Source organism: Thermobia domestica, chromosome 9 (genome assembly GCF_964235325.1).
Source record: "Thermobia domestica chromosome 9, izTheDome1.hap1.1, whole genome shotgun sequence".
In the NCBI taxonomy this organism is placed as follows: Eukaryota; Metazoa; Arthropoda; class Insecta; order Zygentoma; family Lepismatidae; genus Thermobia; species Thermobia domestica.
In genome coordinates, this window is record NC_137462.1 from 57861175 (window position 1) to 57875760 (window position 14586).

The 14586-nt window shown below is 32.2% G+C and overlaps 1 protein-coding gene across 1 annotated transcript; it reads right to left on the minus strand.

Moving 5' to 3' along the window:
• Positions 1-12347: 12347 nt before the first annotated feature.
• LOC145660821 (uncharacterized) lies at positions 12348-12923 on the minus strand. The gene has a single exon (XM_081726240.1). It carries the CDS (start codon positions 12921-12923, stop codon positions 12348-12350), a length of 576 nt encoding a protein of 191 aa, XP_081582366.1.
• Between the last annotated feature and the right edge of the window lie 1663 nt (positions 12924-14586).

The window sequence follows — 14586 nt, forward strand, 5'->3', positions numbered from 1 at the left end:
CGACAGAGTCACACAACTTTATCTTGATCCATCTTTAATCATTTTAAGATGCATCACATGCATTTAGTTTCTTCAACGCAACAGAAGATGAACAGTGGGTGAGTAATCTTGTATATAAGTATAACACACAACGGAAAAAGAGTGGAACACGTCACAATGCGTGAAAGCTGATTCACTTACGATAGGCGACGTGAACGGCCCGAACCGCTAGCTTAGAATGACATCCCAAGCATGACGGAATAGGGAGGGTCTGTACCCAAGGAATCAAAAATATAAAACTTCATTACAATTAGATATAACATGAAATCAAAATTATCGAAATAGTGATTAAGGTTCAAAATATTGTTGAGTTAATTGCATCTGTAATTAAATTGGTTAAAACAAGACATACATATTTAAAACATAAACATACCTAACATAGTAACACATTATCTATACACATTACTTTAGCTATATATTTTTTCCTTTTTTCCTCCCAGATTTCTTCGATTCATCCAGGAAGTAGGAGTTCCAGAGAAATATTGAGTAATACAAGGTAAGAATCTTGTTTTCATTGTAATTTGTTAATATTGTTAGTTTTAGGATAATTAGGTATAGGTCGTTACGTTTGTTAGTGTAGTCTTGATATTAGCTTTAGTGATGAATAGATAGGCATACATCTTTACTGTGGTAATTACATAGGCCTAAAATATAACTAAATAAAGTATCTAGGTATATGCTCATATTCGCTTTTGTAATTCCAATTAGTAAGTGTTGTTACTGTAGTTACTTATGTTTATTATGAGTTGGAATAGTGCTATTTAATTATAACATCTGACGTATGTGGCTTTAATAAACAGTATTATTTATGTTTTATTAGCTTTCGTACACACATTTGGTCATTATGCTTCATAACTTTATTCTCTTTAATTATATTTATATTCATATAAATCTTTACTAATAGCGTAAGTATTAGTGGTATTATGTATTACCGTCTTTATGTATTATGTATAGTATATTGTATTTCTTTAATTCTCGGCGAAGTTGCTTCTTTAGTTTACATATAATCAAACGTAATGTTAAGAACATCTCCAGATAATTGCCCATGAACTGTACCTACACAATTCTGTGAAAATATTCATTAATAAGATGATATTATGGACAAAGTCACAGACGTAGCATATCCTAGTAACTTCAGTATTGACCTTTATCACAACCATTAACCTCAGCTACATGAATACTCCCTAAGTTTTCAGTGGGAAATTATATGATGTTAATACTTTCAGAGCCATTTACAGATTCGTGGTCAGATAAATCATTTACTTAAAATTTTGACGAATCTCAAATAGAATTTAAATCATATAAAAAGACACAGAACTTTTGTCGGAGTGGGGTCATAAATAATTTTTAAAAAGGATTAACTTACTAATTCTTCTTTTCTCAGACTAAATATAACAGAATATAATCATGTTTTGCACTGATTTGCGAATAATACGCATAGTTATTAACTTATTTAATCGGATTAAGATAAATATTTGAATATTGACAAATTACTAACTTTTCTTCTGAACTTTGAAGATCAGTTTGAAGCAAAACATTTATTTTTCTCAAAAATGCTTTGAATATTTTCTGTGAAGTGTCAGGAAAAGATTAGCTTAATCCTGTAATAAATCATAATAATTCACAAACATTTTTAATAATAAATGAATGAAAAGTTACAATATATATCAAAGTATATTCTATTGTGAAAACAACTTTTTGTGCCAATAACTTTTTCTGTTAAAATAACTCTTTCATACCTATAACTCTACCAAGATTACATTAGTTGGTTGCTTTATAATATCAATAGCATGATTAATTTGACATTTATTGTTGTATAACACAAGTGCGAGTTAATTTTCTAAAAAAACGTATCTGATTTAGTCTAGAAGACCAAGAGGAACTTGGCTCACTACAACTGAAGGCTAGGATATGATTCTACGAAGTCTGAGCTTTCGTAATATTATTTCACAATCGATTATTTGCTTTCCCATCTTCAGGAATAGTTCATTGTTTTTTTTATATTTCTTACAACACATCGTTTAGACTTAATCTGACTTAATCTCTGTTATAAAATATATATATATATATATATATATATATATATATATATATATATATATATATATATATATAAAATAGCTATATATAAAATAGCTATATATATATCATTTGCACAACAAATTTATGCTTGCAAAAAAACATATTATTTCATTCCTGGTGAATCAACCAAAGTGTACTTACCGGTATTTATTTACTTCCTTCTGAATCTATTTATCTTCATTATATTTTGCCAGGTTTCTTCTTTAAAACATTTCTAAATTCCTAACAATAATTTTATATTTCTAAAAGTACTGGAGGGATTTGAGAAATGCCTTCGTGTCTCATCCTAAATGAAGGGAAACTCACAACGTACATGTTATGGAAGAACACTTGCAACGTCTTAGGCGGCTAATATAGGTGGGATCGACTGACTCTTTGGATAAGGGATTAACTTTAACAGGTGCCAATGACCTCCTCGGAGCGTGGATGAGCAGATGAAAGTCAGAGCACCTTCTTGTCCTTAGGAGGGGAAACTATTCTAAAAGGCGGACGAAGCATAAAGTGGTGAACTGCATAGGAATGTCGAAAGGAATGGACATCCTTCCACATTATATTTCCGCTATGAGGGACGAAGGAGGAGAATAAATATGGTGGTTTCCCGAGGTAAAACATTTAGAAGGTAAAATAGTCCGCCCTTCTAATCTCAGGGTTGGAACTACTCCGGGAAGAATCATCAGAGGAGAAAATAATAATAACAAATTTCATTTCAGCACAGGAACTTGGACGACATGACGGTAAACTTGAAAATTTAAAAGTGGAAATGGATAAAGGCGAGATGATCAAGAGAAAGTGAGATAGTAGAGGAAAGTTACACAATACTCTATTCAGGTTGTGTTATGACTGAGAATGGTTTCGCTATAGCAATGAGGAACAAAGTAGCAAGAAGTGTAACCAAAGTGGAATGCTGCAGTGAAGGCTCGTTGTTTGTAAAACTAAGTGAAAACCATTGGATATTGTGATTATATAAGTGTGTATGCCAACAACCGACCATGATAACACTAAAGTAAAAGTGATATATGATGAGATTTACGATATATTGTATCAGGAGAGAAAACGTAAGGTCAACACCATAGTAATAGGCAGTGGCGCATTTAGAGGTGGCTATCGTCTCCAACGCCCAGAAGGAAATTTGTTATATGCGAAACTTCATTAAAAATTTGTCGGCACCCACAACGAAAAAATATAAATACTCATCCAGTGTTGTACATAACCCCCGAAACAAAATCCTAAATACGCCACTGGAAATACGAGACTTTAACAGCGTAGTTGGAGAAGGAGCTGCGAATAAGGCAGTGGTACAATTTGTACTAGGTAGAAGAAATGCACGGGGCCAAATGCTTATTGACTTCTGTAACAACGTGATATGGTGGTAACGAATATTTGATTTAAGAAAAGAAAACCTAAGCTGGCGTGAAGACGCCTAGGAGATGAGAAACATTGCCAAATCGGTTGCATTCTTGTGAATCAACGTTTTAGGAATAGTGTATGAAACGTAAAGACACTAAAGGAAGTGAACATTGTTTCGGATTATAATCTCCTAGTTACGGATATGCAAACTTAGTTAAAATGAATCAGAAAAATGGAAAGCGAAATTGAAAATGAAAGAGCGGTAATGAGAATATACCAAGAAAAAAGCTCCTTTACAGGTTACATTAAAACAAAGAGAACTTGAAGAGGTTGAAAATTTCAAGCACCTGGGACGTATGTTGACAAGAGACAGTTGCTGTACCAAAGAGATCAAGTCAAGAACTATCTTAGCCAAAGAAGGATTGAATAAGAAAGACCATTCTTGACTACCAGGCTTAATAGTGGACTATGAAAGAAGTTGGTCAAGTCATGTGTATGAAGTATTGGACTGTAATATGATTCAACAATCTATCGTCTTCTGTCTTTTTCGTTTCATTTATGTCGAAACTTTCATCATGAGAATTACGATTCCACATTGCACCATCTTAACCCCTTTAAACCTCAACCCGTATGGACTTGAAACTTAGATATATATCACATTCCAGACTACTCAGTTAACCCGTATGAACTTGAAACTTAGATATGTATCACATTCCAGACTACTCAGTTAGCCTAAACTGCTGATTTGGTTTGTTTATTGTAAAATTTTAGTGCTTGGTAGGTATGAATAAGATTCTCTGGGAGGTAGTTTCCTTAAATCTGGAAAGTGGAGAATCACTAGTACAGTCCAGTATCTTTTAAATGTGAAATCAGAACTACATGTGTGTTTATTTATCACAAAGCCGATTTTACAAGGAGTTGAAATTAAACCAGGGACCTCAACGACTTATTGTTCTACCATTAAGTCACGACTGGTTTTATTTTATATGCAAGTAATTTTCGAAGATGCTGTTACTTAAAAAGTATCGTTTATATGAATATTTTAATTTCAGAATGCACACTCAAGGTGCGATAAACACGTGTATATTTTTCGACTATCCCACAGCTTAACTTATGTAGTGTGTTTGCATTGTGTGACCGGAAAATGTCTGTATCTCCAAAAAGGTTGAAAATAGAGCAAAAACAAGTTCAAAACTGGTCCCATTAGTATTAGATATTCACTTGTGTTGAAAACATGATCTACGTAAGTGTTGTAAAGTGTCATGACAGTAGTTGATCGTGGTCAAGATCCAGGATATTTTATAAATCTCTCTCCTCTGTTGCTGGTAGTTTATAGTGGAGGTAACCTATCATGTCTTATTTCTATTGTTCATCATATCTGGTAAAACGAAATCAACACTGCGGGTCGTTACTTTACAATACTGCTTGTAATTGTCCAGCAAGTATCCAGCAGTGGTTAACATATTTCTCGTTTCCATATTGCACAAGAATAAATACCCACATATAAAACGGTACAGACTATCCCTGAGTTAGAGTAAAGAATCCACCCACCCACCATTTTCTTGTAACAGACTGCCACTTCTTGGCTGGTAAGAACTTCCCTGATGATCTGGCGGTGCAACATGCGGTTGAGGACTTCACAGTGAAAGCTCTACACTTCTTTTTTATGGCTGAGGGATGGCGAAAGTGTCTGGTTGCAGAGAGAAGCTACTTTGACTAACCATGTATAGACGTTTTAATTTTTTCACCTTTTGAAGTAACACACAAGATATTTCAATATACCATCCAATTAAAAGAACAATATGAACTCCTCATGATAATAATTACGGAATTCAAGGAAAAGTTAGACAATGTCCTGTGATATGACTTTTAGGGGAAAGTAATGCTTATTATAGTGTTACCAGTGGTTAAATTCATTAGTAAATTGCGTCCTTAATATAAAAAATTGAGATAAACTATTTATTTTAAGTTATGCTTGTAGTAGTCAATTTCTTATAAATTTGTGTGGCTATTCAAAATTAGGATATTGTGTTTTAAGTGTATACTACGAGTTACGTAATGTAAAAAGTAACTCTATTTCTATACTACGAAAAAAGTATAAAAAAATCGTTACGGTTTTCCTCTAATTTCATGTAAGTCAATTCCGCTTTATATAAACTTAAGCTTGCTTTATAAACCTGCATCATACAACCTTTATAATACATTACTAAAAATAGATTGTATCTATTTTGTATAATTATATTTTCTTTTTAAATTTGAACTGTATGTACGTTGTACGATTTCTCATATAATTCTATTAATGACTACACTTGTACCAAATATACCCATAAAGTAAATCTAAGGATGTAGTAAAAATGCTCTTTCGGAACATCTATCATTTTTAGAATACACTTCTGAATTTGTTTCTTCATTCACTCATTACGGAAATAAATCTTAGATAGGAACAAAGGATCGGAGAAAAGCGCTCGACTTTGACACAAAAAGTCTCTTATTTAGTAGTCGTATTGGAATTAAATTACTACAGGTATGCTGGATGCATTTAAAGCTGAGCAAAAGGTTAGGTGTTCGTGTAAATAACGAAGAAAAACTACTTATCTTAATTCACTTACTACAGTATCAAATATGAACGAGTGGATACTTAGTCATTCTTTAGTATAGTGAAACTTGAGTTTATCTTGAATGTTCAATTTTGGTTGCGAATACAGCTTTGAGCCTTCGGATTCCATAACCCATAGCGTTAGATAATTACGCTATACCAGCTCAAACCAGTCCAATTCGACCACTGCTTTGATTCGATCCCAAATCATATACATTTTCAGTATCATATCAAAAGATTTTCGTTAAGGGTCTTTCCCATATTTTTACTTCAACATTTTTTTTTTACATTTTCGTTCAGAATTCGCCATATATAATGTAGGAGCAGAATTCTGAGATTTTATAGTATTATGAAGTGTATTATGAAAATAAATATACTAATATCTTACCCTCGACATATATTAGATGATACACGTTGAACAGCCACAAAGCAAAAGTTCGTTTAAATTCTATAAAGCATTCATAAATGAAATATTGTCTCCTAATAGAATGTCAAAGTCGTATATATCAAACAGCCAATAATAATATTACTTCTCCTATACAAACACCAATGTCAAGTGTAAATAGACGAAGGAATGTCCTTATCTACTATGATATATATGGCTCAATTATTTGTATAAATAAAATAGACTTTAAATTTGTATTATTAAGAGTTCTTACTGTGGCTGAAACTAAGACATATTGCGTGTTATGAAGGTGATATATTATATGCATTGAAGTTATGTATAATATTGTTTCATGCTATTGGTTTGAATGATTATGGGATATTACGAGCTCATTCTTCTTATAAACAACTTCTATAGCTCCCTTTCAGCCTAAAAGATGGGTAGAAAGAAAGACTTACAAAAGTGTTCTGCATTCTAATCTCAAGCAATTATCTTGAGTTGAAAGAGCATTTTAAATTTAAATACAAAACATGTTAAAATTGACATTTAATACCTAGGAAGAGAGATAGGTATACTGAATTATATTTTTCTAAATATTACTTGCAGGGAGAACAAACGATCGTTATCAAAGGTCACGTGCTTCCTCTAAGACAACATAATAATTCTTCAAACAAGTATCTTTCAAACGGAGAGAACAGGTGTTGTGTTTGTCTTTTAATAACTTTGCTACTTTAACTTTTCCATTGATTTCTGCTTAAAAGAAAGATAGAGAATTATTTTCCATTGATTTCTGCTTAAAAGAAATTATAGCTGAAACTGGACTATCTACTGCAAATTACATTAGAAGTCAATATAAAAAAAACCCTTCAGAACTCGACTTTGAATCTTTCTACCGAGGTAAGAACATATGACTTGGCCATGTGTTTACCTTGAAGTTATTTTCGTATAACTTGGCAATATATCTATCTTGAAAATTAGCCACATTGAAGCTGCTATACCTATGATGCTAATGTTAGCTGCACCTCCGTTTATTCAGCATCTGCACAATCAACAGTATATGTGATATTTATTTCTTACAAATTCTTGCAAATATATTTTATTGTTGTTGTTATTTTATGCAAGATCAGTGAAGACATGGGAGAATATTCGCATATTGAAAGTAACTTCTCCAAAAAAAAAAAAATAAATAAAATAAATAAATAAATAAAAAAATAAAATAAAATAATAATAAAAATAAAGAGGTATCAATACTGTTTGTTGTTTCTCACGTTCATCAGAACAGAAAAGTACCATTAAGACATCCCATTTGGTATGTTTCACATTCCTTCAGTTGACAAGGATTTATTCATTTATGAGTGTGTTTAGTTTTTGTTATTAGTTGGAAGTTTTTTTCTAATAGTAGACTTGCCGGAAATTTATTACAAATGACGATCATATTCATGTTGTTAATTGTAAAAATGAAACGAAAAATTAACTACAACTTATTCCCATTGCTTGATGGCCAAAATTCAGTACAAGGATGAATCTGGTCTTTGTAAAACCAGACTAAGGATGGGTAGAAGTGAGAAGACATGAATATTCTGTTTTTTTTTCTTAGAAGTTACCGTCTTATCTGCATCTATTGTAATTAAGTCTAATGTCAATTTGTTCCCAGTTCATTAATTCTAGCATAAATTTGACATCACAAATAGTTATTTTTAAACATGCAATAAACACTGTAAAGTATGGGGAGAAATTGTACATCAAAATTGGGTCATAGAGATAGCAGGTATTTCATTTTCTCTTGCTCTTTATTAGCTGTAGGTTTTTCTTATTGTCATTTTCGGATAATAATTGGGTGTAAGTGTTGTTTCATTGTATTATAGTCACAACCACATTTTCCACACTTCTCCCAACAGGAGTTTATAGCTTTATAAACAGTTACTTGTTTCTCCTTTCCTTATTTTATAAAAGCTGTTTGACGTTGACTTTATTATTGAGTCTGTCTTATTTATTTAAAGTGTAAATTCTTTGATAATTAATTTTCATTTAAACACCCTGATTTACGACTTCACATTTCTAGCACTCTGAATATACTGTTATAAATTCTTTGATCAATGAAATTCTACCATTTTCTTCATTTAACAACTTTAGTGTTCACACTCAAAGTTTACTGACTTTAATTTATGGAGCTATGTTCGTGAACCCCGTAAGTAAATACAACTGGAAAAGTATTCACTTCCAGCACCGTCCCAGCCTATGAGACTTCCATAAAAGATATGCTTATATATTCCACATGTTATATTTCCATAGACGTTTAAATCCAAAACAAACTTAGACAGTTACTACAATTGATTCCTTATCTATAGTTAGAGCTCTGGTTTTCTACCAAAACAGGAATGTTAGTGACACACTGAGTCAGTATGTAGCTTGAGGTGATAAAGCGTCAAATAATAATAAAGCGTCAATGAGGAAATAAAGAGTCAAATTGTATAAACCAAGCCGAAATCTACTCCTGAAACTCTGATATATGAAAGGAAACATAGGTTTCAGTGGTTTTCATGTTTACAGGTAAACAAAGCCCATGTTTTTTTTTCACGGAATAAACTTATATTTTACTCGCGAAATTAGAACTCAGTAAGAATATACTTTGACACAGTAACTTTTGAAACATTTTTAACAATTTATTTTGGTGGTCCTTCTCCGTCTTACTTGCCATTTCTTGCACGTAAGTTGAGAAACTTATTTTAGCGATAACTAACTTCTTGAGGGTCGCGGTGGCTCAGTGGTGGGGTGTTAACACTAGTGCGTGGGGATCTTGTTCGATAACAGTTCGCGTCAAGTGAACTTTGTGGTGGACAAACACCGTGAGTGTGTTTTCTCGGAGTTCTCTAGTTTCCTCACACATTCTTCATTTCACTATTTCATTCACTCTCGTTATCACCGTCTCCTATTGCTTATCCGGCATAAGCATGGGATTTAAAACTGAAAGATTTCACTTCGCTTTATTTACTACAGCTTTTAATGATTTGACAAATGTATATTATTATTAAAACTAAGGAAATTATATTATACTAATATTTATCTAATTTTTGGACTTCCTCCTTCTCTTGTACTCTTCACTTGATATCTAATTAGTAGAGCAACCCACATTATGCTTTATTTTTTGCTTAATTATGCTTTATATTTTTCAAATTATGCTTTATTGTTAATTTTAAGCATTGCTTAACATAAATCATGTACAATGTATAATATTTAATACCTTATGTACATTGAATACTCTAAATATGTTGATATATTTATTAATATTTTATGTAATCAGTTTCTTTCATATTTAATGAACTTTCTACTTAACGCACTTATAAAGAGATTTGCTTTACTCGAGTCAGTTTTTTTTATTCCTTAGAGGTGCATATATGCCGAAAGGTAAAGAAAAGATGCCACGAAAAGTGCTCAATATTCTTGCCTATTCATTATTATTTCTTGGACAACTAATCCAAATATTCTATACCACATACCTACATAATAAACAAACTGTGAAGATACAATTAGATCGTGGAGTTCTTGTACACTTTTTCTATATTTCGAATCATCATACATAATTGCGCAGTTACACTTAGAATAAAACTATTGTTTATTCATTGTTGGCGGAAAGTTTCATCTTTTGTTTTTTCTTTTCTCCACTTTAAAGGATTACACCGGAAAGTTTACAGAAATAAAAATAAACTTTTCATTGTTGGATTGTTATGATCTCAAAGGTTTTGCACTGTAAATATTGTTTTTTTAAAATATTAATACAGTGTGTTAAACTTGCAGTTAAACAGAATTTTCCAAGAATTGTTCTAATAGAATTTTCCAAGAATTGTGCTATATATTTTAAATTACCCTTTATGCTTTATTTTCCAAAATTATGCTTTTAAAATTAATTTCTTCTGGACCCTTAAACAACCACAACCATGTTGAAGGTACCAACTATATGTGTAAATTGCTATTATGCTTTATATGCTTTTTATGCTTTTGGGTTGCCTTACTAGTTTGTCTTTTAGGCCAGTAATGATTATATCTATTGTTAAGCCATTTGGAATTCAAATTTCACTTTGGTCAGCAACTTTAAACGACCTTTTCCAGTCATGCCACACCAGATGAATACAGCATTGTTATCTTTATGTATAGGTCGTGGCTGGAATACTTACATACTAATGAGCTTTGATAGTATGGTACTATTATTTCTTTTCATAGTAGAGATGTCAAGTTTAATGCAGAATATATCATAGTATTATGATTTATATAACGGAACTGACACTTGTTACATTTAAGATGGGTTTCCACTCTACCTCATTCTACTAGTACATTACAATAACTGAAACATTGGTAGCTTCAACTTTACTGTTAAAAATGATTTTAGTAATACGTGTTAATTTTTAAGGAATATCAAGATATATAAAGGGGATATTGCTAAGTTTAACAACTATTCGCCTTAACATTATTGTAAGGGTGGTCCACATATTACATAACGCACCAACGGGGGAGGGGGTTCGGCCTTGCGTTACGAAGTGTGACAAGGGAAGAAGGGGATTTACGTCTTCGTTACGTAACGCATGTTTCTGCTGTCGTTTCTATTTTGATTCTCAGGTTTACATGCAATATTTTGAAGAAATAATTTTATTCAGTTCTTTTCTTTCTTATAAATAAAAAAGTAAAATTTCTATTGTTTTGGGAAATTGCAAACGTATAGTCTACATAAATGGAATCATGCAGAAGAAATTCGAAGACGCTACTAGACACCAACATCACTAATGACGAACCTTGCGTGTACAATAAAACTTCCGTTTCGTGACTATTGCAGCATTGCAATTACGGTACACGCTTTTCTGGAGTTAGTTGTTAATGATCGTAACCACCACTTGAAAATACCCTCACGTTTCCACTCGTATTGCTATTTCTGAAAATATTATTTGAAACGTTTAATTTGAATAATTACTATTCTTCTAAGGGGTTTCGCATGGAAAACAGAAGAAACTCTTTTCCGTGAAATAATATTTTCTGTGACGGAATGATCCACGATTTGCAGAGCAAAATAAGATATTAAAAACATAATTAGTCGGATACTCATCTTATACTGAGTTTCTTCATTTTTGGATTTGAATATTTCTGGAGAAATCGTGTTTATTCACATTATGACACTGATTTAGGGCAAGAAGAATTTAGAAAGGGATAAACTAAATTCCAAAAGATCCTTGAAAGCTTGTTCACAAACGATATGTCCCTGCTCTTCCGTGTGTGTAGTCACTTCGAAATTGTGGCCGACGAGGAAGAGAACTTCTTTGCGCTGTCGACGAACTACAAATACACGAAGCACCCTGTATCACGAAATAAGAGGTTGACGTCAGTTCTTTAGACCTATTTCACCTGCATCTCTCGGCAGCATTTCATCTTTGCCGATGACCTTAAAGGATGGGTGCCATCTCAGTGGGAAAACGACAGTATGCAGTTTTGAAGAATTAAGACTGGTTAATTAAACAACGTTATAGGATTAAAATATTATGACGGTACTACTATTTTGTAATACTTTGGTTTGTTGGGGAAAACACTACAAATATACTTAGAATACAAGCACTGTGTAATAAAAAAATACTACCATTAAAAATAGTTTCTTATTGTAATAACCCCCAAAATAAAATAAATTGGTGAAAAATAAAAATAAAAAAGTGTTACGTAACAAAGGGGAAGGAGTTCGACTTTGCGTTACGAAGTGTGACAAGGGGAGGTAGGGGGTAAAAATTGGTAGAAAAAGCGTTACGTAAATGTGGATGGCCCTTAATAATACGAGAATTACATTGTGTTATTTTAAATACTGTAATACTTTATGTTCTCCTGTAGGTTAAATAATTTATCCTTTTGTAAGTACAATCATATACTTTATATTTTCGAATTTCTTCTCGACAGTTTTATTTTCCTATTCAAACTGCAGCATAATTCTAATAGAAAGACAACTGATCCTTCAACATAGCCATAAATCATAAGAACAAAAGCACCTGTAAGATGCTCCAGTGTAATAAAGTTATTATCATTTTCACTATTAGCTTGTCTTTGTGTTTGCATGCTAACATCCATTACTTCCTTTTCCCACAATCCTGCCAAACCTGATTCGAATATTTCATTTACAATTTTGCTAGTAGTGTACGTAAAGGGAGAATATTTGGGTAATACAAAAACACTAGGATTAAATGCAATCTTCTCCTCCATGATGTGTATGATAGACTCGCCTTCCATATTGGTGTAATAATGTTTTATTTGATACATTGCGTACAGCTTGTCAATTGCAAAAGCAAAATCTTTCTTCTTTGCCACACGACGTACACATTCATCTGAATCAATTACATCCACCCATTTTTTTAGAATTATTTGATAGGCTTCACTTTCTGCGTCTTGAAAGTAAGATCGCCCAATTTCAAATCCTCCAAACTTTAGTTGAGATTTAGCCAAAACTTCCATGTTGGTTATCTCAGGTTCGTACCTCGGATTGCACAGAATATTAAATAAATTACTTGTATACGAAGTGGAAATAATTAATGAATATAATGTCCATATGATGAAGAAAAATCTAGGCAGTAACATCGATGGTTGTTTGTAAACTGACAATCCTACTAACATTGCCACTAGTTCTGAGAATGGTTTATAAAATAAAACATTTTTGTTAAACAATGTATTTAGTAAATAGGCAAAAGCATTTGCCAAGAAATAGGAAAGTAAAATTAGTATCCAAGTGGTTGTCTGAAATGGAAGAAATATATTTAGCCAATCTGGAATTTGTTTTGCTTTTGGAACCAAAAACACTAAATCAAGTGGGTACAATGCTGTATTCATATCTATTAGGTCATATCTTTTAGCGGTCGGTAAAAATAAGAAAAGGCCTATCTGTGCTCTTCCGCTTTGCATATCGCCATGTATACCAGTAAATGTTCCATTTGAAATCTCACGTCCCCACACATATTTATCTGTTACTACTAATATATGAAATGTAAAATTTAAATGGTTAGCAAATATGTACAAAAATCTACCAAGCATTCCACCTACTTGCACGCTTTTATTATTTGTTGCGGTAAGTATTATCGATGGAGGTCTGTGAGCTGTACTGACATTTATTTGACATCCATGGAGATTAAGAAATTTTTCGGGATAGAACATGTTTGTGTTGTGCTTGTTTAATTCTACTATTTGACCGACAGAATCACAATGGTGACTTGAAAATGGGTAGTAAGTAAATACATGTACGTCCTCACTATTGTTTACTTCAGACTTTAATACGACAATTACATTTGGCACTTTTCTCGCAGCAGCAATTTCTAACACATTGACGACACTGTTAAAAGAACCATTATTAACATATACTAAATACTTCGATTGAGGATTCCATAAAGATGTAATAGAGAAAGAATCGAGGATGTTGGAGAATTGAATGTCTTCTTTTAATACTATAACACATGTTATATTTCGCCTATAATTCGTAATAACATCATTACTTTGGGAATTATTTACCATGAATGTAAAGTTATTAGTAATAATCACAGGTTGTCGAAGATGTTTCACAAAGGAGATTGCGATATGAAGAAGTGTTTTATCTATGAAGAGAAATAAATTATCATTTTGAAAGCACGTCTTCACAGTATGCCGTAGAAATTCACTAACGTTAATTGCTGTTATGTCTTGAGTCTCAAGTACATACATTCCTTCCAAAGATGCTACTGTAACAACAGCTAATGCCTTGATAAGTATGACTTTCCCATTTTGCATATCTCTACCTGAAAATATAAATTTAATTTATAAATTTATTGCCTTTTCTACAGTGAAGTTAGGGTCATATGGCTATCTCTTACACCTAACTGTTAATAAAAAATTGAGAACTATTTGATATAATATTTTGATAAATACATTGATACAATAATTGATATTTGATACAATAAAAAGCACGATACATTGAATCACATTACACATGCATATATATAAACACACACACACACACACACACACACACACACACACACACACCCACACACACACACTAACACACACACACACACACACACACACATTTACGAAGAACACGATATACGAATAAGTAATGCAATACAAAACTATATAAATATGATAGTGCAAA

Bases quoted from the DNA above. Each gene is read 5' to 3' on its own strand.
- LOC145660821 (XM_081726240.1), bottom strand. From the start codon at position 12,923: ATGGAAGTTTTGGCTAAATCTCAACTAAAGTTTGGAGGATTTGAAATT.